This window comes from Lonchura striata, chromosome 6, assembly GCF_046129695.1.
Source record: "Lonchura striata isolate bLonStr1 chromosome 6, bLonStr1.mat, whole genome shotgun sequence".
Taxonomy (NCBI): Eukaryota; Metazoa; Chordata; class Aves; order Passeriformes; family Estrildidae; genus Lonchura; species Lonchura striata.
The window spans coordinates 43097806-43125595 of NC_134608.1; the positions used below are offsets into that span (position 1 = coordinate 43097806).

The window sequence follows — 27790 nt, forward strand, 5'->3', positions numbered from 1 at the left end:
ATAAATGGCTACACATATCATGCTCTGGACAACAACAAAAAAACTTGCCAGGGAAAACCAACAGTGTGAAAAAATAGAGAGAAAGAAATCTGTAATGAAGAAAACCATAAGGGGAAAAAAGTGAAACTCACACTATAAATATTTTTCTGCTTGAACAATAGATAATGTTGGAGTGATATGGCACTTGAATCCTTCCAAATCCTTTCAGTTCATTAATAAAAGTACTTAATTTATTTATTTTTCAACCTGTAGCTCAAGGCAATTCTCATATACTGCAGGGGAAATTTACAGCTCGTCTTTAATACTGTATTATTTTAAACTACTTGGTAATATAAAGGTCTGTGTATATATATATACACACACACATATGAGGATGTGATGCTTATTTTCTTGTGCTTCTCTCAGGAAATATGAAATCCTTCTCTATCTGCCATAGAATGTTAGATTTCATTTTACGTACATTTCCCACTCTGGATACAATTTTCCTGATACTTTGCCTAAAAGTAAATATTATTGATTTTTTTACTTCCAGAATTTTTTTGGTTTTTTTCTTTTGCAGCTATGTCAGCAACCAAAGAACACATTTATACATGTTAATGGACAGCACAGCTCTATCTATTGCAAAATAGATATTTTAATCATTACCCCATGGTAGCAAATTTATAATGCTCCTATAAATTCCATGTGCTAAAGAGATTGCATAATCTCACTCTAAAGGTTTCCTTAAAAAAAGAGATTAGGGCTATATAGTTACTGTAGTTACTGCAGACTTTTCACTTATCCTCTCAGATTTTTCCTTTTCTTGTGGAAGATACTTAAAAAAAACCTAAGTAAATCAACTACACTTCATTTCCCTTCTCCCCATCCTAGAAATATCTGGAAACATTACTTCTCCATCTTTTCTGCAAGAAGTCACAGGCTTAGGAATTGATTAAATCCAAACATTAATCCCTCAGAGCAAGCCAGACAGACAAATTGTCATTAACAAACCCTACAGGCTCTGCTGACAAATCAATACAAGCTACTCAATGCAGCTGCAGTGGAGGTCTGTATCAGACCTTGTCTAGATTACAAGTCTCATTTTGCTGCTGCATCCCTACTTGCCAGAAGCACAGAGCTAAGAGGAAAAAAAAAATTCTATTTAAAGCAAGAGCAGATAAAGACTCATACCAAGTGAGCTTGAAAGGTACATTTATTTGAAAAAGTTTAGCTGCCACCTTCCATCTCTTTGCAGTTACAGCTGAACAGGGATGGGAGCCTGAGGAAGCAGGGATTGCCTTCCCTCCCCAAATGAGCTTCTCCTGGTTCCCCAGGGTGGTTTCCTCTCCCTGCTCTTGGGACACCACGGGATGCTCTATGCTCATTGTGGGAGGTGCAAACCTGCCTTTACTCTTTGCTGCTCTGCTGTGCAGAGAAGCAAAGTCCCAACTTCAAAATATGTATGTGCAGTTGAGAAATCTGGAGAAAGATGTTTTGCAGCAGATAGAAGTGATCTTGTGAAATCTCACAGGCTGACCCCTTTTCTCAAAGCAGAAAACCAAAATAGCTGACTCAGATACACCAGTAAGAACGGCAGCTAAAAGAAAGCTCTTAAGTAAATTTTTAAATGCCCCAAGTTCTTAAAGACAGTATTCAAAGTGAAAAGAATCACTTTGCATTTGCTCCTCAGTAAAGACCCTTTCACAACATGTCTGTGTTTGCTACTCTTTAAAGTAACTCATATTCAAATCATTTGGAATAAAAAAAAATTTGAAGGCAGTCAGACACCACCTTATAAAACACACTTTCCTTTTTTCTGGCACAGATATTCTCCTCTTTCCCTTCCCTGTTAGAGAAATTGAGGCAAATTTCTCCATGTGTGCCCAATGGAGTAATACCAGTCCCACCATCTTCCCAGAAGGTGAAAGCTGTCCCAGGCACAACAGCTGGGACTCCTCTCTCAAACCAGCAGTGCCTGCAGTGCCCAGCACCTTCCCCTTCCCTCTCTCCCATTGCAGGGGCTGGGCATTCCCAGTGGGGCCCTTTCTGTGCATGCCCCCAGTAGCCCCTGGGCAAAACGGTACCCATCGGACTGTGCCCGAGGCAAAGCAGATGCTGCCTGTCAGAGGCACTCAGTCAGCAACATGGGTGTGGTGCCAGCCTCCACACAGAGCCAACAGGAAGGATTTTGGGGTGATAGCCACCACTTGCTCTGCTGTGAGTGCTACATGCAAGCAGGAGGCTGGCGAAAAGCAGCCGAGTAGCTTTGGCTGCAACTCCACAGAAAACATCAAGGAGGCTCAAGCCATCACAAGCAACTTCACATCTTGCCTGAAAGCCATGTCTGCAGTACAGAAAGGTACAAATGAATTCTCCTGCTAATGACAAATAAGTCATTATCTTTGAGGGGAAAAAAGGTTTACACAAGTATCCATTTAATTATGGATAGATTCTTCCCTTCATGCCTTCAAGCCAAACATGGCCAGCATGCCTTTTAAAAGCCACCTTCAAATCCAAATTAATGAGTTCATCAAACATCATAAGCTTGAAACACAAGTACGCTGATCCAGAACATACTCAAAATAATTAACCTCATTTTGCTGGGTGCAAAAAGAAAAAGAATTCTACAGAACACTACAGCATTTCTTAAATGCCGCTCCTTTTATAGTCAGCTGAGGCTTTGTGCTCTATTGCTAAACCACACTTCTACAGGCTCTACAAGCACATAGCCATCGCTTTGTGGATAATCTGATGTTAATTTGAGGAAAAAAGCATCACTCAAACTTACTTGGCAAGTACTTTCTACAAAGTCATTGCCAGCTGCACACAAACACCTACCTAATTCTTGGCAGTGTTTCACAAAACACAAATTTGTGTGAGCTGCAGCATCTCATATCTAGAGCACCCTCCCACCCCCATCCTTTTTTTTTTTAACAAGAGGGGAAATACTGACAGAAGTAGAGAGATCACTTCGATCCCACATAGAGGAGAAACTGCAAGATAAATATGAAATCACATCCTAAAATGACTCTTCCTATAGGCGGTTATGTTCATAACAGATAAAAGAGAAAGCCCACTTGAAGAGATGAAAGTGAGGCAGGGAGAGTAAGAAGGAGAGCAGACCAAGTAGGCAGCACTGCTACAATCTAGACCAGGCAGCAGCTCTGGGAAAATCCCACAGTCAGGGCCCCTGACTGTCACTGCTCCAGGGGGGATCCTGCTCAGCCAGCCATGGCACCCTGACCATGGTTTGAGTGGGAGCAACCTGGCTCCCTTGGGAAGGATTCGCACACATCTAGAGACTCCACGAGAGCAGGGTCTGAAAGGAGGTGTCCCTGCTGCCACCCAGGACTAGGTCCTCTGCTTGACAGCAGTGCTGAGCTGCCAGGGGACTCCATCCATGATCACAAATCTGGGCAGTTGCTATGGAGCCTCTGGAGCTGCTCCATGAAAGCTGCTCTGGAAAGGGGCAGATGAAGTAGAAATAATTAGCCGACCTGCATGAACAGAGGTTCCCAGCCTATGAGAAGACAAATACAATAATAAAGAGCAGCTTGACCCAAAAGAGTATTGCAGGCACAGAGCTGAGCTCTGCAAATCACACAAGTGTGAACTCTGTTCCTTGTGCAGCAGCCGAGCTGCTGCAGCCCCTGACAGCATGCACAAGACAGCACTTGGCCAGAGAGAAGCTGGTGCTGCCTGTATCCAGCAGTAACCATCACTGCAATGGCCTACACAATTATTTCCTTGCTTGCTGTGAAACAGGTAGACAAAAACCTGGCATCAAGAAAGGATGCATCACATACCCTGTATTTTTCTCTTTGGCTAAGCAGCCACATGCTGTTAGCTAGGCTTTACAAAGCAGCCTTTCAAAGGAGTGAGCAAACATCATGAGAGATGCTGGAGTCATCTCTCCAGGCTGGAGTTCCAGGAAAACATGCAGTGGGGACCTAAACAAAAGCTTCATGGTGCCACAAGAGAGGGAGGAGAGCAGGTTTCCCCCTGTCACCGCAGCCAACTTGCACAACTGGGGAGCCTACAGCGAGAGGAACTCTGACCACAGGAAGGTTCACCAGCACCACTACTGACTGCTTCAAAGGCAGAAGATAAAATCAGCTCTGGTTTGGACCCAGGCTCGCCTCATTGCCGACACCGCTTACTTTTCAGCTATTTATTGTCATCTTGCTGCTTGGACTCTGCCTGACACCTCAGCAATGCGTGCTCTCGCACGCTGCAGCTCGGTGCACAAACAGAAAGCTGCAGCTAATTCTGAGTCAGGACTTGCCACCTCCGGTGGCTCTCCACTGCAGCAGGCTGGAAATTATGTAACAGCTTGCCTCTGGTTTTGAGACATCAAAGATCTCATTGGATTAGATGAGGAAACACAGTCCACTTGCCATTCCTCACCTACCAGCTCTGCCAGTGCGGGGAGTGGACATCAGGCATCAGCTCTGGGCATTTGACTTTCTGCATTTGCAGCCTATGGGTTCTGGGAGAGGTTACAGTGCCTGGGAAGGGAATCAGGTCTCTCTGCCTTGGGAGGAGACAGTTTGGAATTAATATACATAAATGCATTTCCATTTTGCCCCCCACAAGTTTCAAGATTAACAAGCCCACACAGAGTGAAAAGTCAGTTCTTCCCTTCCAAAGGTTTTGTTTCAGGCTGTTGCAGAGTTGGGCAGATAGTGCATCAATTTATCACCACTTGCTAATTTTATGTTTAAATTTTTTTCTCCACCAACATGAGGGCCAGACAGTAGGAAAATGAAGAGAGCTTATCTGAAAAATCACACAGCTGCACCAGAGAAGTCCCACTTCCTGGTACACCCTGCTCCTCCAAATCCTGCCTCTTACCTTCCATAGTCATAGGATTTCCACCTATTGCAGTTCAGCTGACCACCAGCAAACTAATCCAACAGTGAGAGCAAATGGTGGGTGCCCTGTTGGGTTATTGAGCAGAGAGGTAGGTACAAATGCCCCTTTTCAGGAAATTCTCAAATCATTTCATGGGCAAAGTCAGTACTGAAAAACCTGGAGCATGAAGCACTGCTTTAAGGTAGACCTCCAGTAAATGCTGCAAGTCTCAACTATCTGGCATTTTCACTCAGGCTTCAATCCAAGGAGTTTATTTATACAGTAGGATTGCTAAAGCGGCAGATTTATAAACACAACTTTCCTTCAGAATGAAACATCTGAGTTTGCACTGCAGCCCTTACAGGAATTATATTTCTCTTTTGAAGACAACACAGATTCATTAACTCTGATATGATGATGACTTGGTAGCAGAAAAAGACTGCATAAACTCCAACCATTTCCTAAACATTCCTTTAGCAATTTCAGGAGCTAATAACTGTTAATTTGCACGAGTGCTGATGAAAAGGACTTGTAATTAAGTCAAGTTGATCACAAAGGTAGCTTTGTCTTACTATAAAAGCTCTGTTCCATTTATACTCAAATATTCAATGCTTATAAAAAATGTGCATGTGTGTTTAAAATTTACATAATATAAATTCCCCAACACTTAAAACAAATGTGATTTTAAAGTTCCTCTTAGTGGCTCCAGCTGTAAGTGTCATGGCATAAGAAATAGAAAATATTCAAGTCAGTTCATCACATCTAAATATTACGTGATCCAGTTAGTTGCTCTGATTGCTGCTAGGATATTTAAAACTGCCTGGCTACACAAAACTAGGTCCATTTCAATGCAAGAGGACAGAAAACTTGCTTCTTGGAATATCTTTCAGTGGGCTTTAACAGATGTCAGAGGAAGTCAGTGCCAAAAAGATGCACTTCCACTCTGCATCCTGGTGACCCACTCCCAGCACCTCCCCCATGTCAGAGGTGATGACCACAACACGTCAAAGGAAGTAGTTGGAAACTTTGGGTTTTTTCTTTCAAGGTTATTTTTCAGCCAAATCAGCAGCTTGATTCAACTCTGCTCATTTTGGTGGCAGCAGTACTGCCATAATTCAGCTGGCATCAGCAGTGAAACAGAACCCACAGACAAATGAAATAATGTTGTCAGCCATTCTTTGGCACAAGAACAGTATTTCCCCACTCCATGGCCCTAGGAGTTTTGAGGAAAGACATTCAGGAGGGAGTGGTAACTTATCATGGCCATATGCTGTTAGTCTAGAATTGGAAATAAGTCTGCATCTTAGCTCACAGAGGGAAAAATCTCACTTCCAACAATAGCCTTTATCTCATAGTTTCTCTCACAACTTGCTTGCACCAAAAATTTTACCTCAGGCTATGTCTGACAGATGCCAAGTTGCTCCTTTTGACACTGAGTAAAAATACTCCAGAAATTAAATGTGAGTGCTGGTGGCTGCCACCTCACTCAGGGTCTAGGAAACATCCTGCCTTGTACTGCCAACAGCTGCCTCCGCAGTAAACAACTTGTGCAGAGAGGGGCTGAGGAAGTGAAACATAACTACCCCTGGGGCAGGAGTTTTCTTCTCACTTGATAGCACAGCAGGGGGATTTTTTAAAGTCATGTAATCTAATAAATCATGTAATCTGATAGGAAAAAACACTGGTCTTCTTTTTCCTCTTTTAAGCTGTTAGCACGCACACAGCAGCATCAGCCGCTTCAGAAAGTACAGAAATTTCTCTCTCTTACTCAAAGGGAAGAAAACCCCCTTGATTCCAGCAGCCCTTCTTGGTTTTTTTAATCAACAAATTAAACTAAACAAATAAGACACTGAAAGACATCAGTGCCTTCTAAAAATCATCCAACCCACTCTCGAGCAGTTACACGTGAACCTCTATCTGGCCAGTAACAATAAAACACAGCAACATGTATTCACATTTGTGATTGTTCAAGTCTTACTTCATCTTGCACATTTTCCTTTTTCATAAACTGCATTTGTATTTGCAGGACTAAAAGGCAAATAGCACCCAGGTTGATTTCCTGCTGATAGAAACTTCCTTCTCTTTGCCCCCTCCTGCCTCCAAGCAGTCGTCATTATCTCCCCTCTTTCCCTTTGCTGGCCCCTGTTGCAGAAAACCTTTTGAATTTTCTACACTCAAGAAAAGGCATCCCATCTTCTTTAAAAACTTCAAGTGAATTCTTTGTTGATCTTGGCATGCTACTAGCAGCCTTTCTTAAGTGCAAAGGAAGATTATCCTTAATTCTGCACTCACATCAATAAAAATAATTACTCCCAGGGCTATATATGGCCCACATTTAAAAAGTTCAGTACATCCATCATCTTCCACAATAAAACAAAAGAAAAACTTGTGGGCTACACGCGCGTAAAAAGGATCCTAATTTTGTTATAGACTAAAAAGCTGAAGGGAGCAAACCTCAAAATAAAGCAAGCAAGTCATGCAATACCTGAAAGTAATCTGTGATGAAGGATCCAAGTTCACTCTTCAGGAGCCGTCTGTAGACAGAAGGAATGGAGCCATGAAGTAGCAGCCACTGCTGTCATTTCTTACAGCTATATCTGCACTTTACTACCAGTCATACCAAAGATACAGGAATGTATGGGAATGGGTGCTTTTGGTCACAGTTAGATTTCTCTTACAGTTACATATGTATTTTACAAAGGCTATTCTCAAATTCTAAAGAAATTAAACAGTTTCTCTGAAGTCTTCTAATTATAAACCATACACCTAGAACAAGCAAAACAAAAGAAATTACCCCCCCTGAATGAACAGAACGCTGTAGTTATTTAGAATGAAATCCACCATTTTTTCTGGTTTTCTGTTTAAACAATGATGTCTTTCATGTCACTGAAGACAGCATATCTCCCCAATGTTGTACTTCCTTTTCTTTTGGAAGTAGAAGGTAAGGATAAGGAGAGGAGAAATGAAGCAGAAGCCACACCCACATTTTAACTACCACATTTCAAACAATAAAAAAGAAGCCGTATTTTCCAAGGAATAAATTCTAGAAATTTAACAAGAGGTGTTTTAATACATACAGGCAGGCAAAAGTCACTCTAAAGAAGTATTTCTGATGAAAATTGTTGGCTTTTAAATCATGCTGTGATAAAAGTTTTAAACTCTAATACACATTCATATTTCAAAAAAATATATAAAAATCAGGATTGTTTTACATCAGAGGCAGCACTGAAAAACAAGTTAGGAAGTTCAGTGCATTTGCACATTAAGCTTCCAGTAATTGAGAATAAATTCTGTAGCAGTAAATTCTGCATAAATTTAAAGGTTGCCCAACACTTTCCAATGCCAAACACTGTGCATTTTTTTTCTTTCTGTTCTAAGAGTTTTGCTTTTTACCAATGTGAAGTATAGTCATGAGTGCTTGAAAATAGCATTTGAATCAGCAACTGTCCAGTTCTTAGGCTGGATTTTTACTGCCAAACTATGCCACTTTACCTCATCTCTGCTCAAAGTCAAATTTGATAGCCTTCCTCTCTAACCATTTTACAATGCTTCTACACTTATTTGCATGCCAACATGCCTTTACTCTTTCTGTCTCTGAGTGTTTATATTCACCCACCCAAATCAAAGCCCATGTCTGTGTCGGTGAGATCAATAAACCAGGTAAGTCTTTAGGCATCAATTTGTCAGAAGCTTTTCCATTGGCTTCAGCCAAATCCAGCAGGCTCTCCACCAGCTGACTGACAAGCCTAGCAGGATTTGGCTTCATGCAGGTAAGACCAGGAACCAGAGGCTTAGAAAAAAATCAAGAGAGGGGTCTCTTCCTAAGGATGGCCAGGTCACTTCCCACTTACAGAAATTCCATTTACCAAAAGCATTTCTTACATTTCCTCTTGCCCTGACAACTGACTTTCAGAGTGGTAAAAAAAAAAATAGCTAATGAAATGTATCAAATCACAGCAAGATAAAAACTAGGTGGCAGCAACCCAGAACAAAATGTTACCACCTGCTCATCTTCTGGTCCTGTCATTATCACCCTCATTTAAAACTGTCCCATGTTTTCCTCTGCCAAATGATGAAGCATTGTGCAGAACCTGAGAACCTCTTACTGCATTTGCAAACCACAACCCTGGAGCTGAGTGGACAACTATAGGCAAGGCAAGGAAAATGCACCAGCTCAACTTCATGGCACACAAGGGTTGTCTCAGAGGTTTGGCTTTTCTCCAGTGTCAAGCTAGAGATTCACCTTGTGCACAGAGCTCAGCCCATGCTGGGAGCTCCATCAAGAGCCATAGGTGAGAGGCTGCAGGTGTTCATCCTGACACACATGCAGAGGCCTGTCCTTTGCTCCTTAGATGGGTATTAATGAGCTACTTGGATGTGAAATGGTCTATTTAAAGAGTGACATTTGGAGATGTAACCAATGCTCAGGGCACCTGTAGGAACATTAATCATGTAATTCAAGGTGAGTGCTTCCAAGTGCAGCCTGGCAGTACATGAATATGGAAAAGGGCATTTCCCCTCCCACCATCAGCACTGTTCTCAAAGCATACACAGTTCATAAAGAATTTCCTGTTCTTTGCCTGGTTTTCACCAGATTGCATTCACTTCAGCAACCAGCATGGTCCAGCCTCTGGGGCCAAGCCCAGACCGCACAGCAGTTCTGCCTCCCTGGAAGGGTGGGAAGGAGCTCCTGCTTCAGGCGAAAAGCAGGATGTAGCCACTGCCACAGGAAAGTCACAAAGCCCAAAGCCACCCCCAAGTCTGCTAACCAGCTGGGCCTTTAGGTATTTCCCAAGCTTTATGACATCTGTTTTTATTTTCAAGTCCACAAATACTCATCCCATGGAGAATTAAGACTGCTCCAAGTACTTAAACCTAACTTGAAGACTTCTGACCTGGACACACTAAAATATCATTAAAGTGCAAGATGCTGCCCTTGCTCAACTCTCAAAAGGAATTATATTAAACTTTTTGGGTTTGGGACTAGACCAAATTGGACAGAGTCTCCTGCCCTGATAGCTGCATTTATTTTGAAAGTGGGGAAAGGGGTAGTTTAGACTGCTCTTTAGCACATACTTAGCCCAAATTGCCATTTGAGTCTTTTGGAGCTCAAAAAAATGCAATAGGAATGAGAGGAGGCCATATAAAAGAAGAGGAAGCAACATGTGTGACAGCACTCTTGATGAATTAATATGGATGCAGTGGTAAAAAGAGAAGGAGGAACCTAGACCATTAGCTCTGACAACACTCCTCTCAGCAGCACTTGGAACCAAGGCAAGAATAAATAGTTCTTTATCTACTCTACAGTCCTATCTATTGCTAATCAAAGTTTCCAACTAATCAGAATGAAACCACAGATAATCATGAAACCTGCTTTTAAAAGAAAATGATACTTCTAACTATCACTAGCATCAGTGACAAAAATGTTAGCTAGGTTTTTAGTATTTTTATCTTTACCGTTCATATTTTCAGGTTTTGCTCTAAAATTATCATGTGAAGATTAAGCTTTTAAACGAAATGCTGTGGTTTGCTTTAAACAGTCCACAGTTCTGAGAAGCTTGGTTTCAGAAAAGAGATGTCAATATTATTATGTATAAAACATATCCAAAATAGGCACAGCTCCTAGAAAGGAACAAAAGCCTTACAATCCTAGCCAATACACAACCCATCCTTATCAAAGCTACATAAGTTGAAGAAAAGTTATCCAAATACCCTGTGCCATTCATGTCACTCAATAGCAAGAAAGAAGTAATTTAGCCAGAAACCCCAAAGCTGTGCCTAAATTTGCTTTCATCCCTTCTCCTCCCACCAATATCTTTGAACTGTGGTTCTGAAGGCAACAGATCCCAGCAAATACCAAACAAGCAGCAACAAAAGTCCATTTTCATGCATTTTAGCAACCTACCTGATATTTTCATTGAGGGTGTAAAGTTCATTGTTCTGCAAGCCTCCCCCTTTGAACACATTTATCACTGCTGTTTGTACGCTGCCAAAAAAAGAAATAAGACAGGACAACATCCATGAATAACAGCGTGATTTACCACAGAGCACAACATGAGCAAGGCACCAAAAGCAATGAGATTACAACCAGGTGAAGTTAATTGCCCTTAACTAGTTCCACTCCTTCTCACCTTGAAATTGTTACTCTTAATTACCTACATCTCCCCTGGGAGACAGAGTAGAACCAACTTCAAATTCTGCCTGGGGTAAGCAAGGGAAAGTTGTCATAGGGATACTCCTGGTGCCGGATGTGTCTTGAACACAGCAGTTTGGGGCTTTTTTGCTGCATGCTGTAGGCTAGTTGCTATGAGGAAACATAGATTTTTTTTTGTAATATCTGCTAAACACATCATGCTGCATTATCCAGTGATCCTACCATAAACTACCCACTCTGCAGCATCTGGCAAAACCCTGGCCATGCTGGAAGATGTTCTGCAGCCAGCCATCACCTCAGATCTGAGTTTAAGCCCTGTTAATGCTTGTAAGATGCTCTTGGAGTATTTTCAAATTCTCTCACCAGCACAGAGGAAGTCATAAAGTGACAAGAGACAAGAAGGTTTAGCAGGTCTAAAGGTTGACATGTCTAACAAGGACATGTGTCATTCCCTAAATAGACATTCCCTTCTGTGGGCCAGTTATGGCATCTGCATGCTTCACAGACCTCAGCTCACTATCATGGCACAAAACTGCAATGTTTTTGCCAGGCTACTTTTGTGTGACATTGGTAAACTGAGCTAGGTCAGCAAGCAAGAACATTCTGCAGAGTGCAGAGCTGGAGCCATGTGGCAGGAGGGAAGGTGGCAGCAGACTATTGCATCACATCAAGACGCAGGACATCTCACCCTTTACTTTTCACATTGTTTTTCCAGTTGCCATTGCTGCATGACACACACAGCGGACAAGATTTAGCTATCAATAGGAAATGCTGGTTGAAGCCACAAGCTTAGTAGTTGTCAGAGGAACTTGACTGTGATAAAAGCTTCATAATATGCAAATACATGCCTTTGTGAATTAATACACTGCCATTTATTACAGTACTATGAATGTGTTTTCCTAAATGGCGCTTAAAAATGCAACTGTTAACAAAAAATAATTCTGTTTCTCAAGAGATTATGGCTGAAAAACATTGGCCAAAACCAACCGAGCACTAGTAGGTCTAAATCTTTCCACTCCAGAGATGCTTTCAATGCCTGCAAAGCCTGGACATGCCAAAAATTCGTGCATGCTTATAAACAGATGAGCAGAGATGGTGTGAAACACAAGGGTAATGAAACACGAGGGATATGTTTTATACACGTGGCCCTCATTGGGAGCTGCTGTGGGCAGGAGTGCAGCCAGGGGGTCCTGCTGACCTGTTCCAGGCAGAGTTGGAGCTGAGCTGCATGGCCTGCCGGGCTGCCTGGAAGCGGGGCAGATCACTGAGCACAGGGGAGCTCATGAAGCGAGGCCGAGGCCTCCTGAACGAGCCCATCTTGTGGAACTGCAGCGCAAAGGACACAGCTATGGTGAACCCTCCTTTCATAGGGTCAGGTGGAGGGGAGCAGAACCATCAGAAAGGCTCTTCTCTCGAAGGTTTAAGCATCAGTCTCAGCAATGTCCATGAGTCTTCAAGCCCAAGGGCTCAGTAAAAACCAGAGTCAGCCCTGGACTAGCGATTCCCCGTCCCGTCGGGTTGTGGCATGTGCTGCATGACGAAGGAACTGAAGCAGTCCTGCAACGCAAAGAGAAAGGAAAAGAGTAAGGAAGAGAAGGGAGGGATGAAAACACCCTGTGCCATTCACAGCAGCTTTGGGAAGACTCTGGAATTCCAGAGTTCTTCAACAGCCCCATTTCTCATCTTGCCCCTTAAACAATGACCCAACAGAGCAGTCAGAAATGCAAGCATGATCTCTCTTATTGTAAATGCAGGCGAACCCAATGGGAAGAAATTATTATGTCTGACTCAATTCAGAAGGCTGAATTATTTCTTTATTATAACTATGTTAAAATACAATATACTATATAAAAGGAGGATACTAAAACTACATATTATTTTCTCTGACCCTATCTCTAACTTTAACTCAACTCGTGACCCTCTCTCAAGAGTCCAGCCACAGGTGGATTGGATTGGCCATCAGGCTCAAACATTCCTCACCAGAATCTAATCAAGCACTCACTCCAGGTAAACAATTCTCTAAACACATTCCACATAGAAAAAACAAGGAGCAGAAATAGAAATTGTTTTCTCTTTCATTTCTTTCTGTGCACCTCTATGAAAAATCCTGAGAGGGAGAGAAATGTGATTGACACATCTCTGACTTCAATTAGCAGAGATGCAAGAACAGAGATGCCTCAACTCTTCTGTCAGAGGCCCTTACAAATACCTTTAAATAGAGTTAGCCACTCAGTTTGTATATAAAACAGTAGTAACTGGAGAAAGAGAAAACAATTCCAACTAGAGAGGTACAAAATATGAACAATGGAAAAAAAAGATGAATAGATTAACACAGTACTTTTTTTTTTTTGAGAAGTGTTGTGCAAGGGAATAAACCCACTTGCTATCAGTTCACTACAAAAAGAATATAATAAGGAGCTTCTTCAAAAGAGTTCGAACATCCAGATATTTTGAGCATGAGCAGGGCTTTTATGTTTCTGGTTTTTCTACAGCATGAGAAGTAATTGCTAGGCCAGTTACGAAATGCCCGTATTTTCCACTCTGATCATCATCTCCATGTAGATGACTATGTAGCCCCAAGTAAACCACAGAAATAGAAGAAGTGAGCTTGAATAAAAGCCACAAAAAAACTCTGGCAAAGCTTCTGTACTTTGAAATCCTCCCACTTTAGAAGAATACAAGGAATAGATGCAGTTGGCAGTTTTGAGAATGAGATGTGGGACACAGGAGAGCAGAGGAGAAAAGAAACAAACAAAAAAGTTGTGTAACTGAACTGCACATGAAAGATGTAAAGCAACATGTCTTTTCTACTACATCTTCAGCACAAGGTGAAAAGAGAGATGGTCAGACAAAAACAATGCTATGTGTCTGCACTAATTTGTCTGGTGTTCAGCCCCGTGAAAATCTTTCCACTGCCCAAACTATAATTAACTCTTACATGTAAGAAAACAGCTTTCTCCTCACCTAGCCAGCCCCATTTCATGCTGAGCTCACTTTGTTACCCCAATTCTGCACAGCCTTGGCAGATTCTGATCAATCACCATGAAGCCTTTGGAAGGCCCTTGCTGTGCCATGGACACCACGTGCCCTGCCAATGAGGAAGTTAATGGAGAAAAACACTCCACTTTTTAGACACTGAAACACACAGTACTATCATTCTTGGTGCTAGTCAGGAAATAAATATGGTTGTTGTACCCTCACAAGCTAAGTACAGTTTGCAGAGATCTCTGTGGAACTGGAACAAGGCTACAAGTGCAACTTTTTCCTGCCTTTAGGCAACTCCTGACTGTCTTCAGAGATGACAAAGCCCAGACAGTCTTTTGTGACATAAGCTTAGCCTTAACTGTTGTTGCTTGAAAGGGCAGCAATCTGTTGATTGTTTGGCTGCTCTGTTACAATTAAAATAAAAACAAGATCATAACTTTCTGACATTAAGATTAAATGTAAACTAGTACAAACACATCAGCAGGATCTTTTGTGTGCATTTTGCAGGACCAGTTCATCTGACATTGCTCACACATTTTCAATCTGCCAGCAATTTCTCCATTGACAACTGTAACCACGTGAGAATCACCAGAGGAAAAAGCTACAGCACCTTGGAGAGCTGAGACAGGTTCTTTTCATAGCAGACCAAAGGGTGGCCACAAGGCAAAGCCCAAGTATAGAGGCTGCTTCTGTTGCAAAACAAGAGCTTGTGCCAGTGTTTGTCTAAAAGTTCCAAAGCTGACAGCATGAGGAGCTGAGTGACAGCTCACTTCTCCCAGCAGCAATGTAAAATTTCTCACTTAACAATCTTTACACATAGAAACACAAAATTATTTGGGTTTGAAGAGACCTTAGAGACCATCTGGTTCCAGCCCCCCTGCCACAGGCAGAGACACCTTTCACTTTCAGAGGTATAAAATGCAATATAAGTATTATTTCTAGCAGGCACTTAGCAGGGCTAGAAAGAAGTGGTTAAGATGTGCTAACCCACAAGCCTCCTCCTACCACTACTCCAGGTGCCACAAAGGCATGCAAGCACCTTTCTCCCCAACAATGAAATTATTTTATAGGGTGCATTCATATTCATTTGAATTATATTAAGTTGCAAGGGGAAAACATAAATTCAGAAATGTAAAACAATATAACAACATCTGTGCCTTAACATATATAAATTTAAGTATGGGTAGGAAATTCTTTGGCCTGTTCTGTGCAAACAGTAAAACACCACAACCAGGAAAGTCTCTTCTGAGCTTGGGCTATGGATTTACAAAATTCATTCCATACAGCAGAACCATGGCATTATAATGGGCTCCAGAATGAATTTCCTGAGCACTTCTTACCTAGGGAATGTGCTTAGGCTCATTGAAACATACATGCTGTTTTCTTTAATCTCTGTTAAAAGTCACCAGGGGATAAAAACAAGCTTTGCCTGGAAAAAGCAGATAAGACACCCCTCTTCCTTCCCCAACCCAGCCTGCAATGTATGCTACTGTCAAGTCAACCTTACTTTAGAATCTCATTAGGAATTTAAAGCAAGATCTTCAGCTTTAGGACCTGACCACAGTCTCATTTCTTCAGGACTCAGAGACACAAATCTCTCCTATCTTATCTAAACCCAGGAACTATTAAATGGCAGGAACATCAAACTCTTACAGTGAAGGCAGCCTAACCCTAAATGGTATCCAAGCATAAGTGACCCGCATGTTACCAGAACTGGAAATGCCAGCCTGTGAGAAAGACCATTCTCTCCCCATGCCCACAGCCCATTTAAACTGTTTTCAGAGTTCCATAAAGCTCAAAGTAACAGATCTTTTACTAAAAAACTGACTTCTGTAATGTGTACTCTGCAGATCCTGTGCACCTACCTGAAGGTACAGCAAAGCACCAGAACCAAATCAAACACTTCCATCGCACCAGATTTTCCTTTCACAGCAACTAGCTTCCACTGAAAGTTTTCCCCAAAGCAAGGAAGCCATGTAAATAATGCTTAATTTTCACAGGGAAGCTGCAGCAGCAGTTTCTTGGCAATATCTGTGGTGTGCATTCTGCAGTGTGCAATTTTTTGGCTTTTTACTGGGAGAAGCTACCCCTGTGGCAAGAAAGGCATTAACATAGTTATAGGTTAGTAAGAAGCCCTCATGGTATTCAGGCTATTGGGAACAAACAGCATTTAGCAAAATGCTGAGCAAGGGACAATTTTCATCTTGCTGTGAAAACTTTCACAGAATTATGCAGAAATGTTCAGAAACAGACACTGTTCTCCTAGAGGCTTTCAGTATAAACTCCTTCACATCTGTAGTTTCCTCTTGCCAGGTTTAAAGTTGTTCAGAAGGCTACAAAATAAAATTTAACTTCTAATAATCACAATCCTATTAGCAATCACAGAACTTGAAAAAGCTTTACAGAGAAGCAGTTACTTTTCCCCTTTAACACAGAATGATGGAAGACACCAGGATGCAGCATGTTCCAGGAACCAAACAACATTCTCTCCATCAATTCTAAAAGATATTAAGAGTCAGAGACTGAAGTGCAGTGACAGCCACACCAGATAATTTTTCACTGCCATGTGGTTCAGCTGCTGGGATAATGTTTTACATGGCATCAGGGGATTTCAAACTGTTTGCCAGCTGATATATCCTAAAACATTCCCCACATCTTGCTTAGTGACCCTGCACACCTTTTTTGGCAAGGCACTTGTCACGACTAAGTCAGAGAGATAGGTACTGCTCTCCCTTCTCTTCCAGATGTCCTACCCCCTGGTCCTTTTGTTTTCCTTATCTCCAATTATCATCTTGAAGTCCAGCTACCAAAACTCTCTAGACCTCTAACAAGGATGATTTGTCATCTGTGTAAAACTCAGGTCTTCAGGGGAGCTAACTCTGCAAAGAGGAAAGTCAATGTCCCCAACTGAGGCAGCACAGCAGGACCATGAGTCAATCTCACAAAAATGTAATTTCATCCACGCGTAATTCATCACATCTGAGTAAACACTTTTAGGATTAATATGAATCTTCAAAGAAAATAATTGAGCATCAAGACAAATCCTTTTCCAGCACACATAGATACAGACATTTATAAAAACATTACAGTCATGAAGCTAGGAAACTTTTATTATTTGTTTTCTGTTAGCCATGAAAAACAACAGAGAAATCATTATAAAATGATTTCATGAATCGGCCTTTCCCTCCCAACAGACCACAATACATCTGACTGTCTGGAAGAAAAGCATGATCAGGAGCCACCCCTACTTCAACATCTCTCTCTACTAAAGAAAGAATAACCCAAATTGAAAATTGGCAGCAAGGTCTCCAAATTATGAATCTTCATTATAATCTGGGGCCAAACAAACAAAAGGCCCATGGTAACTGAGATTTAACAGAACAGACTTTTTAAAATTCCTCTGATGTCTTCTCTGCAAAACTCTAACAGCTGCTAACAGAAATGACATGGAAGAAAAACCTACAACTGTTTTTGCTTCTTAGAAGAAAACTTTCATCAACATTACTTCACAACAAATTCAGGCCAAAAAGCCACAAGTCCAAAAGTAACTTTAAAACAGGAAGGAAAGAAATAGTGGAGAATGAAACAGAGCAACAGAGAATGATGGGTTATCCTGACATAACTGATGTTTTGCCATTTAATTATTTTTAGTGTTAAAAATAGCCCCTTAATGAAGAAAAATATACACTTGCTTATATTTGTCTTTTATATGCTTCATGCAATTGTGGCACTGATGACCTGTGACCATAAAATATACAAATTGGACACTGCAACATGCACCTGAGTATTTTGTAATCATTTTGAGTGTAGAAGAAGTGTAATCTTTAGAAAAATGCCCCACTGTACTAAGCCTCCAATGCTTAATGAGCAGTCCCATCCTGCCTCACACACAAAAAGTATGCACAGAGCTAACCAGATTCTTGTTAACTCATTCTTCTTCCAGCCCAATAAATCTTTAACGAAGTATGTGATTGGCAAAACCCTTGATGAGAGTTCAACTGACAAGATATGAAAACACTACTTCTGACAAAAATCCCTCATTTACCTGCTATGCAGCCCACTGAGAAGTGGAAAAGCAGCTCACAACCTGTAACTTGGAGTCTTGTTCCTCTTATAGCTCCCAATTGCTCAGTTTCTTAAAATGAAACAAGGTTTGATCATCATCTCCCCTACTTTTCAGGAGAGAAGATGATAAAATTGAGATTCACTCAATAACTAACAGAGGTTATTTTTGGTCAACAATGATCAGAAGCTGTGTCTTAGATACACCTCAGAAGCTATTGAAAGCAAGAGTTTCAAAATTGTTTAAGCAGTCTAGGGTCCAATTTCAAGGCATTCTCCTTCCTACACTCTCATCCTTCCATGCCTTCACACCTTTGGCTATCTGACCCATTAAAGTTTAGTGCTTAATCTACAACGCATAAAAACAACATGAACTGAACTAAATATTGATCTTAATATGGTTTAAATCAATTCCTAAAGCAGCATGGAAAAGTGGTGACACTTTGTCTTGTGAGCAACTCCTCCCATAAGGAAAAGTTTATCCCTAGGTGTGCTCATGCCAGCACCAGGAGCACTGCAGGAGACATTCCCAGTTCAGGAAGGTAAGTGGAAGAGTGCAAGACCAGCCTTCAGGTCTTTCAGTCTTATCAGTAGGATTGATTCAAGTCACAAGCTTTAAAAGACAGCTTCTTCCACCCATACATTAATAGCATTCGTTTCTGAATCCCAAAAATCATCTCAGAAATTTTGCAATGGGAAACTGTAGTGAGGCTGTGATGAGGGATCATACACCATAGGCAGGCTCAGGGGCCATGCCCCTGCTCCTCAGCACAAAGGCAGGATCCACATGGAAGCAGGACAATGCTCCACTTCCACTGGGCACAGCCAAATGAAGTGCTGTGCCCTAGGTGCTGTTCCATGGGGGAACACAAGACAATTCCCCAAGCTCATCGTGCAGGTTCATGCCAGCTGGGGAATGCAGGACTTCAGCCAGCCAAAGCCCATTACCTGCAACCCCATCACTCACCTCCTGCCACCCCATGCACTGCCAGCTGCTGCCAGGGCTGCCCTCTGCCTGCCCCAGGTCTGCAGCCTGCCCACCCTGCCCTGCACCATGGGAAAGCCCTGAGGGATCCCAGGGAGGCTCAGCCCCAGGCAGATGGGCCACTCAGTCCTGCAAATCACTCCTTTCATCAAGCGTTCTTGGAGGCATACTAATAAGAGTAAAAATAATTAGCTCAATTTTCTGGCTGAGGAAATAAAAGTTGCTAAGCCAGTGAAGTGACTTAGCCTGGTCTTCAACCTTGCAAGCCATCGTCCTATTCATCAAACAAAAATATCCCTCTAAGCGGTTTTAATGAACTTCTCAAATTATTTGACAGGGCTGGAGAGAAAGGGATCAATATGATCTACCTCTCCTTACCTCCCCCCTCCTAAGCTAATTCAATACCAAAAGGTGTCTTTTTTTTTTCCTGCTTAAACACCACAAAGGTAGTAACTTGATGTCCCATAAATAGTCCTGAGGTGATCTACTGGCTTCACATATCTGTAATTAAAATGGATAGACTTTAAATATTGAGCTTAAATTTGCTATCAAAGTGACATCAATAGAATAGGGAAAAACAGCCCTCTTGATACAAAGCTCACACTCTGGTATGCAATCATACAATCAACAATTTTACTTCCACAAAACACTGGCTACCCAAAACAAGATCTCACCTTCCTTATCTTCCTAGTACACACCCATCTACACAACAGGGACAAAAGCATCCCTGTTTTCCATCCCCATCTTTTGCATATTCCCTCTTCCAGTTTGACCCACATCATGCCTTTATTCACCACACATCTCAAACAGCTTCACAAACAGATCTAACTTGACTTTGATAACAGAACCATTTATAAAGAAATTCAGTGGTATCCACTCAGCTGTGCTCTGAGTTTCTGAGATAAACCTGAAACTCAAAGTGAAACTCTGCTTAGGAGTGAGACTAAATATACAAAGAGGGGAAAAAACCTTTGTGTATATCCCACCATGGTCTGAGAACCTTCTCTGTAGCTGAGAGACCCCTTGGAGTTTACAGCCAGTTCAAAGTAAGACTGCTACTTCACATCTATATACATGATAGTACAACTACTCATTTAAAAATGTAAGAAATCAATAATAACACAGAGCAAACCAGTTCAGTGTGAACTAAAGAGATCCTCTCATAGTAAAGAACACATAGATAAATAAATATCTTCTTATATAGGAACAGCATCTAAGACAAAAAAGTTATTTTGTTTTCCACCATGGATGTTCTATGTTATTTCGAACAAAATTTTTAATTCCTAGAACTCACATCATTCAAAAAAATGGAGAAAATTTTTATCGCTATTGAAAGACATTATATGGTTGCAAAACACTCTGATGTGCCTGGGTGAGAATAAGAGAAGAGCTCATTATAATCCCTTACCTGACCAGAATGATGGTAGAGACAAATTTAAATTAGATGCACGAGCAGATTATTTAATCTGGTTGAAATAAATTGTATCCCCCAATAAGCAATTACCATACCAAAACCCAGCTATAAAAGGTAAAAAGCAAAAATGTCACACAGGCTCAGAAAAATAAAACTGATGGAGTGGTTTGAGAATGAAAAAACACACTCACCTTTTTGGTACAATAAAAAACCAATCCAATAGAGAGGAGGAATAGATATGAAGGGGAGAAAATAAGATCTATCCCCATTTTCTGATTAACTGAAAGCTTTAGGATATTTTAGGCATTCCATAGAGTTGCATCCATAACAGGTGCAGCAACCATCCTTTCAAAATGGATCAGTGTGGTGGTATCGTAATCCATAGTACCAAACTTACCTGCATCTGTTTTTTGAGTTTCACCCACCAACACTTAGCAGATGTAAAATCACCACTGCTTTGTCTCCAATTCTATAGCAAGGCTTTATTCAAGCAGATAACACTGGAAAAACCACAGCTGATTTAATAGCAAAGCAGTACTCCAGGGATCTCAGGCCTCCAGGTCTGTAGCTCTTGTTGTTACCAGACCTATCAGTCTTAAATTCACTTGATTAGCAGTGATTTTCAAGAAATACAGCTAAATGGGAACACACATGAAAACAAAGAATATGAAATACACTGAGTTATTTCTGTCCACTGGCAGTATTCCTACATTCAACAGATGCCCTAATAAATGTACCCCTACCAGAGAAAAACAGCCCAAGAATGTATCACTTGAATGACACAAGTATGAGTAAGCTATCAAACTCTTTCTGTAGAAAAGGTCTTTGGACTGAGTTGACAAATATGTTTTCTTACCCAGAAAGTAACTTAGCATTGTTTTCCCTTCTGAATTTCACCCATGTGGGAAGTGATAACACCCACAAAGAACCGTCCCTTCAGCATGGGCTCTAAAAATATTTTCACAAATATCAGAGAAACTTTGACCATTTAGACCAGTTGACCTTTTAGACAAATTCCTAAAGGAATTCACAAGAGAGGAACAGACAAGCCACAGTTTGCTTTCTTAAAGGTGGTCACACAAGGAGTTACAGTGAATGGCTCCTTATCCAAGTGGAGAGCAGTGGTCATTTCTGGGATAGGCACCATATAACATCTTTGTTAGTGACAAGGACAGTGGCACTGAGCACATCCTCAGCAAGTTCACTGATGACACCAAGCTGTGTGGTGCAATCAACACACTGGAGGGAAGGGATGCCATCCAGGGGGACCTAGACAGGTTTGTGGGCCTGAACATGAAGCTAACAAGGCAAAGTGCAGAGCTCTGCACTTGGGTCAAAGCAATCCCAGGTACAAATACAGGCTGGGCCAAGAATAGATTAAGAGCAGCCCTGAAGAGAAGGACTTGGGGGTGCTGGTGAACAGGCAGCTTGACAGGACCCAGCAATGTGCAGTTGCAGCTCAGAAAGACAACCATGTCCTGGGCTGCACCCAAAGCAGTGTGGCCAGCAGGTTAATGGGGCTGATTCTCCCCCTCCACTCTGTTCTCCTGAGACCCCACCTGGAGTGCTGCATCCAGCTCTGGAGCCCCCAGCACAATAAGGACATGGACCTATTGGAAGGAGTCCAGAGGAGGGCCATGAAGATGATCAGAGGAGTGGAGGGAATACCAGGGTGGGAGAGTTGGGGGTGTTCTGCCTGGGGAAGAGACAGCTTCAGGGAGACCTAGAGCACTTTCCAGAACTTAAAGGGGGCCTTACAAGAGAGCTGGAGAGAAGCTGTGTTCAAGGGCATGCAGTGATAGGTGAAGAGGGAATGGCTTTAAAGAAAATAGGTTTAGATTAGACATTAGGAAGAAACTTTGTACTGTGAGGGTGATGAAACACTGAACAGGTTGCCTAGAGAAACTGGAATTGTTCAAGGCCAGGTTGCATAGTGCTCTGAGCAACCTGGTCTACTGGAAGGTGTCTTTGCCCATGCCTGAGGCTTGGAACTAGATGATCTTTAAGGTCCCTTCTTATCCAAAACATTCTATATTTCTATGATTGAATGCCAAGCAAAAGCATGGAGTGAGAGAAAAATGTCATTTCAGAAGCAAAAAGGTCATTATCAGTCTAAAGGTAATGACGTGTTTAATTTTCTAGGAATGTTTATCAGACAGCATGCAAGATATACTTTATCAAAATCAAACAGTAAGTCAGCAACCAAAATTATTTAAGAACTATCTGTACTGCAATTAGAATGACAATCTATTGTTTTTTGTGCTTTCTTGCACTTCATTCTTATTCCTTTTTCTTTGATTTTTGTTTTCACATTCCTGTTGTTGTTATTAAAAATCTAAATATGCCCTACATTTTCAACCCTGGGGCTACAAAACATGGCAGTTAAGTAGCTGCTTATACATCACAGCCCATCCTCAGCCAGCTGTAGTGTAAATGGGGTTTTGCTAAAATCCTCAGTCCATCTTCTGAGCTGCACTAAAACACAACTTGTGCAGTAAAAACAGGCTGTTATGCCCTACTGAATAGGCCCTGGAACCCAGCACATATTTAGTCAGTATATATTTATGCTTGAACTCACATCAGCAGAAACAATGAGTATAAAAGGCCAGACATTATGGGCAAAAAAATCCACAAATACTACAGTTGCCTAAAAAAGTCACATGAAAACTGAACTCGCTGAATATGAGTTACAAAAAGGATAAAATTCTAGTACTTATCTGTGTGCTACTTTTAAATCCTTGCTGATACATGCTGATACATGCAAGTTCCTCCACGCTTACCATAGGAATGAAAGATACATCAAAGAAAAAGTTAAATATCTCACCTATTCTGTCATTGGTTGCTGGAAATTTAAGGAATTGAAATTCTTCCAAGAGGGAGTAAGGACTCAGTAAACACTACCTGTGTTCCAGCTGAACTTTGAAAGCGAACGTTGAAAGTCTTATCAGAGTTTCAGGTGATATCAGACAACCCATAAACACACTGCATGAAATTATTACAAAGAGTTTTACCTTGAAGGCGGAAGACCAATGCAAAACTGTCACCTTAACTGTACTGTAAAACTGCCAAAAGGAGATATTACTATTAAGCTGACATATCAAAAAAGACTCCCAAAAAGGGCCTGAGTGCACTTGGACTTCCCTGCCCACCCTTGTCACTGCCATGTGTGCAGAGCCCAGTGCAACATCCCATATCTGACATGACAGCTACTTCAGCCAGAGATTTAGGACATCCCCCTCACAGACAACCAAGAATGAACCACCTCTGGAAAAGTTTCTTCCTAACATCATCATAATGCACATGTTTTTTGACCCAAGCCCAAGAACTTTGCTCCCTCAGATGTTGTATCTCAGCAAGAATGCCATTCTGAATGATAATGAATTGTGCACCAAGAGCATACCTCAGCCTAGATTACTGTGAAATTTGCATTTACTTAGGATTTGAAGTCCACTTTTTCTTGTGTTTTGGAACAAAAGAGAATAACCTTTTCATTTTTTGGTAGCACCCCTAAGTTCATGAATTTCTTCTATGTTACAGCTAAAAGAAAAATTGCATGCCTTCTGCAGGAATTTCTTAGCACTCTTCACTCTGTGTGACAGGTCAATCAATCACAATGGTCTCTCTTGGCTGTAAAAAGTACACATAGCTCTAATAGGAGAAGTTTAATCTAAGCAGCAAAAAAAGAATGCCAGTCTTTTACAATACAATTCTTCACTTACCTACACAGACAGGCCATTAAGTTTTGGGTTGCTACCACAGATCATGTTCTCAAATCTAACATCCTCGTCATGGCTGTAAAACAGCTGACATAATTTACTGCACAGATTTTCAACTATAGGTCATTTTTTGATGCCAAAATTTTTGCTAACGAAGTTCTTCACACAGGTAAGAGGAGAGGATTTTACTTGCAGCTAGGGGGCTTTCAGGAAAGTCAGTTCATTAGTAGACCACTCCTCTGATTTAGAGGAATACTGTCAGGGGCTACTGCACAGTTGGACTGTTTAAGAAAAAGAAATACGTAAATTATGTATCAGTTCCTGTGTTTTGTGCACGCTGCCTCACCATGAAATATGATCTATGGGTATATACATGAAATATGCACACACACACACACACACACACACACACACAAAGAGCGCTATATGCAAGATGTAAACAGGTCTTGCACGCTGATCCAGGTACAGAGTTCTGCATAACCGAGGTCTTTCACACCACAAAATTGCAGCATTGCCTATAAATATGCTCAGCACTTGTTTTTGACAAATGAAGTATCCCTCTAGTCAAGACAGCTCACTTACATGAACAAATCATCATATGACTGGAAAAGGTGGAAAAAAAGAGCTGTGCTTTGGACCACTCTTTTCAGCATAGACAGCCAGGAGCTGCATTGACCGGGGAGACTGCTGGAATGACGTGTGGCTGTGGCTGATGTCCCACGGAGAAGACGGTGGCAGTGAATGTGTTTGGCAGTGGAAGGAAGTGGAAACTCGATTATGCCCAGGAAATTGGAAAGCACTGTAAATATTCCTAGGACAGAGAGGTTCCGACTGCACGTTGGGGAAAGATGGGCGGCGACAGCATGGGAGAGGTACAAGGGAATAAAGAAAGGGATGGAGCTACGCTTCACTTTGTTAAACAGGTGGCCAACTACTCTTATGGCTTTTGTCTCCTCTACGTGCTAATTCAATTTATATAGAGAGAAACGGGAGAAGAATCTCTTTCCCTCCGCCCCGGTTTCAGAATTATTGCATCTCCTGGGGGGAAGGGTTAGACCGAGACATTTAGTTTGGAAATGACTCACTCGGCAGCGCTATGGAGCCGGAGGGTCTATTTTTAATATTTTTAAATGGAGAACTTACCCAGGTCTCACGCCCGCACTGCGCTCCAGAGGCACCGCGGAGCGCGGGGAGCCGGCCCGGCCCGCTCCCTTCCGCAGCCGCCCCCCGGTACAGATCACATCCCCTCGGCGCCGCCAGCGGCATCGCCGCCGGCCCGCCGTGCCGGCCCGGGCTGCCCGAGCCCCCGGCCGAGCGGGGCCGGCCGAGGTCGCGGCTCGCACTCACCCGGGCCGGCTGCGGGGCCGCGGGGCCGCGGGGCTGCCGCTCCGCGCCCGCCGCACGCACGCACGGACGGACGGACGGACGCGCTGCCTCCTCGCCGCGATCTGGCGAAATTTGCCACCCACCGGCCAGGATTTTACACTTCCTGGCGGCCGGCCAGCCCTTGCTGCTACAGCCTGCCCCGGGCTGGCTCCTCCCCGCCGAGACAAGAGCCGGCCGGGCCGGGCCGGGCCGGGCCGGGCGGAGCGGGGCCAGCCGCGCCTGCCTTCCCCGGCTCCCAGCCCGCTCCGCCTGCGGGTTCCCGTCCCGTCGGAGTCAGGAAGTTTAAATTCTTCTGACCTCAAGCGAAAGAAAGGGAATGGAAAGGATGGAGGAGCTCGGGAGGCCCCTGCCGGGGAAGGGCGGCCGGCCCGGGTCCCGCGGGGCGCTGCCGGTCCCGGGTCTCGCCGGCTCGGCCGGGAGATGCTGGACCTGCGGCGGCTTCTCGCTGGCGCGGCTCGGGGCGCACCCAGCCAGACAACGGGTCGTGCAGCACGGGGGAAGGGATGTGCCGTTTAAAGTTAGGGTTTATTTTATTTTGATCTCATGCTTCAAGGTTCCTCTGGCAGCTGCGCCGCTGTGCAGTTTGCTCTGTTCTGCTGTCACAGCCTACAGCAGGTATCAGACAGGAAACTGCTGAAAAAAACCACTTGTAATTCGGGGTCCTTAAAGAGATTAAAAGCCGCAATTAGTTCCAATCAGGGAGCAATCCCATGGAACATGTAAGTCAAATAGTTACCTTTTGGAGAGCTACTCATTAATTGAAAATCCTTGAGACTTTAAGTGCTTAAAGGAGACAAACCAAATTGGTAAAATAGTATGATTTTTTCGAACTGTTGAAGAGCCTTTTGTGAATTATGCACAATACTGGTGAACCTTGGTAACCTGACGCACTCCTTGTTAAGAGAATTCAAATTGTAACTTTACAGCTGTCTCAGAATGAAAAAAGCTAATGCTACTCTGAAACCAGTATGTAAACCCATTAGCTCATGCTGGGATCTTTAACGCTTTTAAGTTGTGTCGATATCTATAGTAAGCTTAGGTAAGAACAGCTGCCATATGTGTTTGTAGGAGATGTATTCTCATGTCTCTTTTTTTCTGTCTCCAGATGTTTAAAACAAAGACTCACTGAGGTACTGTGAACCTTACCTGCTGTCCATTGCTTCTGCTAGTTCGGGTTTACTGTTATGAACACAAAATCTTACCTAGGGATTGCAGACAAGACTTTACTGCAAGCTGTATGGACACATGCAAAAACATATTTCCCGTCCCAGACTCATGTGTCACATGATGAGAGTTGATACCTACCCAGAATATAAAATCAGTTAATCTACTAATAATTAAAAGTGCATATTGCTATTCATTCTGCACCTGTTTTTCAAGTCAACAGTTACTTATTTTTCAGGGACAGCATTGCTGAAGTGGAGTTTGAGTGGTGATCCCAATCTGTGACTCAAGGCATAGCTGGGAAGTGACCATCACTGCAAATAGATTGGCTGCAAAGCAAGGATGTGACTTCCTGTACTTTGAACTGTTCTCCATGGGCCAGCAAAAATCCTAAGGAATTCTCAGGTGAAGAGTCTGGTGGTCTGACATATTTGTTCAGGTGGCATGCTCCATTTAAGAGAAATTCCCAGGTTTTCTAAAAAAAACCAAAACACCATCCCACAAGCTGGCAACTTTCCCCAAAATTTAACTCATATATTTATGAATCAAAATTTGACAAGAGATTTCAGGTGTGGGACAAATTCCTGCATAAGGTTTTTGAAGGAAAAGGTGGTTGTCATACCCATGTGGTTCTAGCTTCAGGACTACCACTGAGAGACATCACTGCCACAGTACAGACTTACTGTGACCATCCTGATGTCACAGGGGCTGGGCTGGACTTCCACTTGTGGGAGAAGAGGAAGGAAAGAGCTGAAAAGACCCCTGCCACCACACCAGAAGGAAAGGGGAGGTCCTCTTTAATTTCCTCATTAGGAAGAAGTGAGGATTCTGTGGAAAGAAAATAGTTTTTGTCTCTGAGGGTGAGGGCCTCCAGTTGTGTTATGCAGGGCCATAGGCACTGGGAAGACTTTAATATATGGCAAGGGCAGACAAGAAAGACAACTAGAAATATTAGCCCAGCAGAAACAGATAAAAGACTTAGGTGGGATTCATTTTACTTAACTTTAGCTATCTGAGTCCATGAAAAACACACCAAGCTTTCAAAGTTAGATAAGGTAAATCCTGCCCTACAGCTTGTCCAAGTGGAATAA

At 42.4% G+C, this 27790-nt stretch overlaps 1 protein-coding gene across 3 annotated transcripts in view; it reads right to left on the minus strand.

Moving 5' to 3' along the window:
* The window catches only part of PRR5L (proline rich 5 like), a 41140-nt gene extending 15441 nt beyond the window's left edge, over positions 1-25699 (minus strand). The window contains exons 1-4 of one of the 3 annotated variants that reach the window (XM_021555121.2): positions 25497-25699; positions 12186-12544; positions 10739-10819; positions 7319-7367 (exon numbers count right to left, since the gene is read on the minus strand). In XM_021555121.2, the coding sequence (XP_021410796.1) occupies positions 7319-7367; positions 10739-10819; positions 12186-12355 (300 nt within the window). In that variant the 5' untranslated portion in view covers positions 12356-12544; positions 25497-25699. Of the gene's footprint in view, positions 1-7318; positions 7368-10738; positions 10820-12185; positions 13635-25292; positions 25445-25496 lie in introns of those variants that run through there. The other 2 variants (XM_021555119.2, XM_021555120.2) reach the window with 2 other exon arrangements.
* Positions 25700-27790: the final 2091 nt, after the last annotated feature.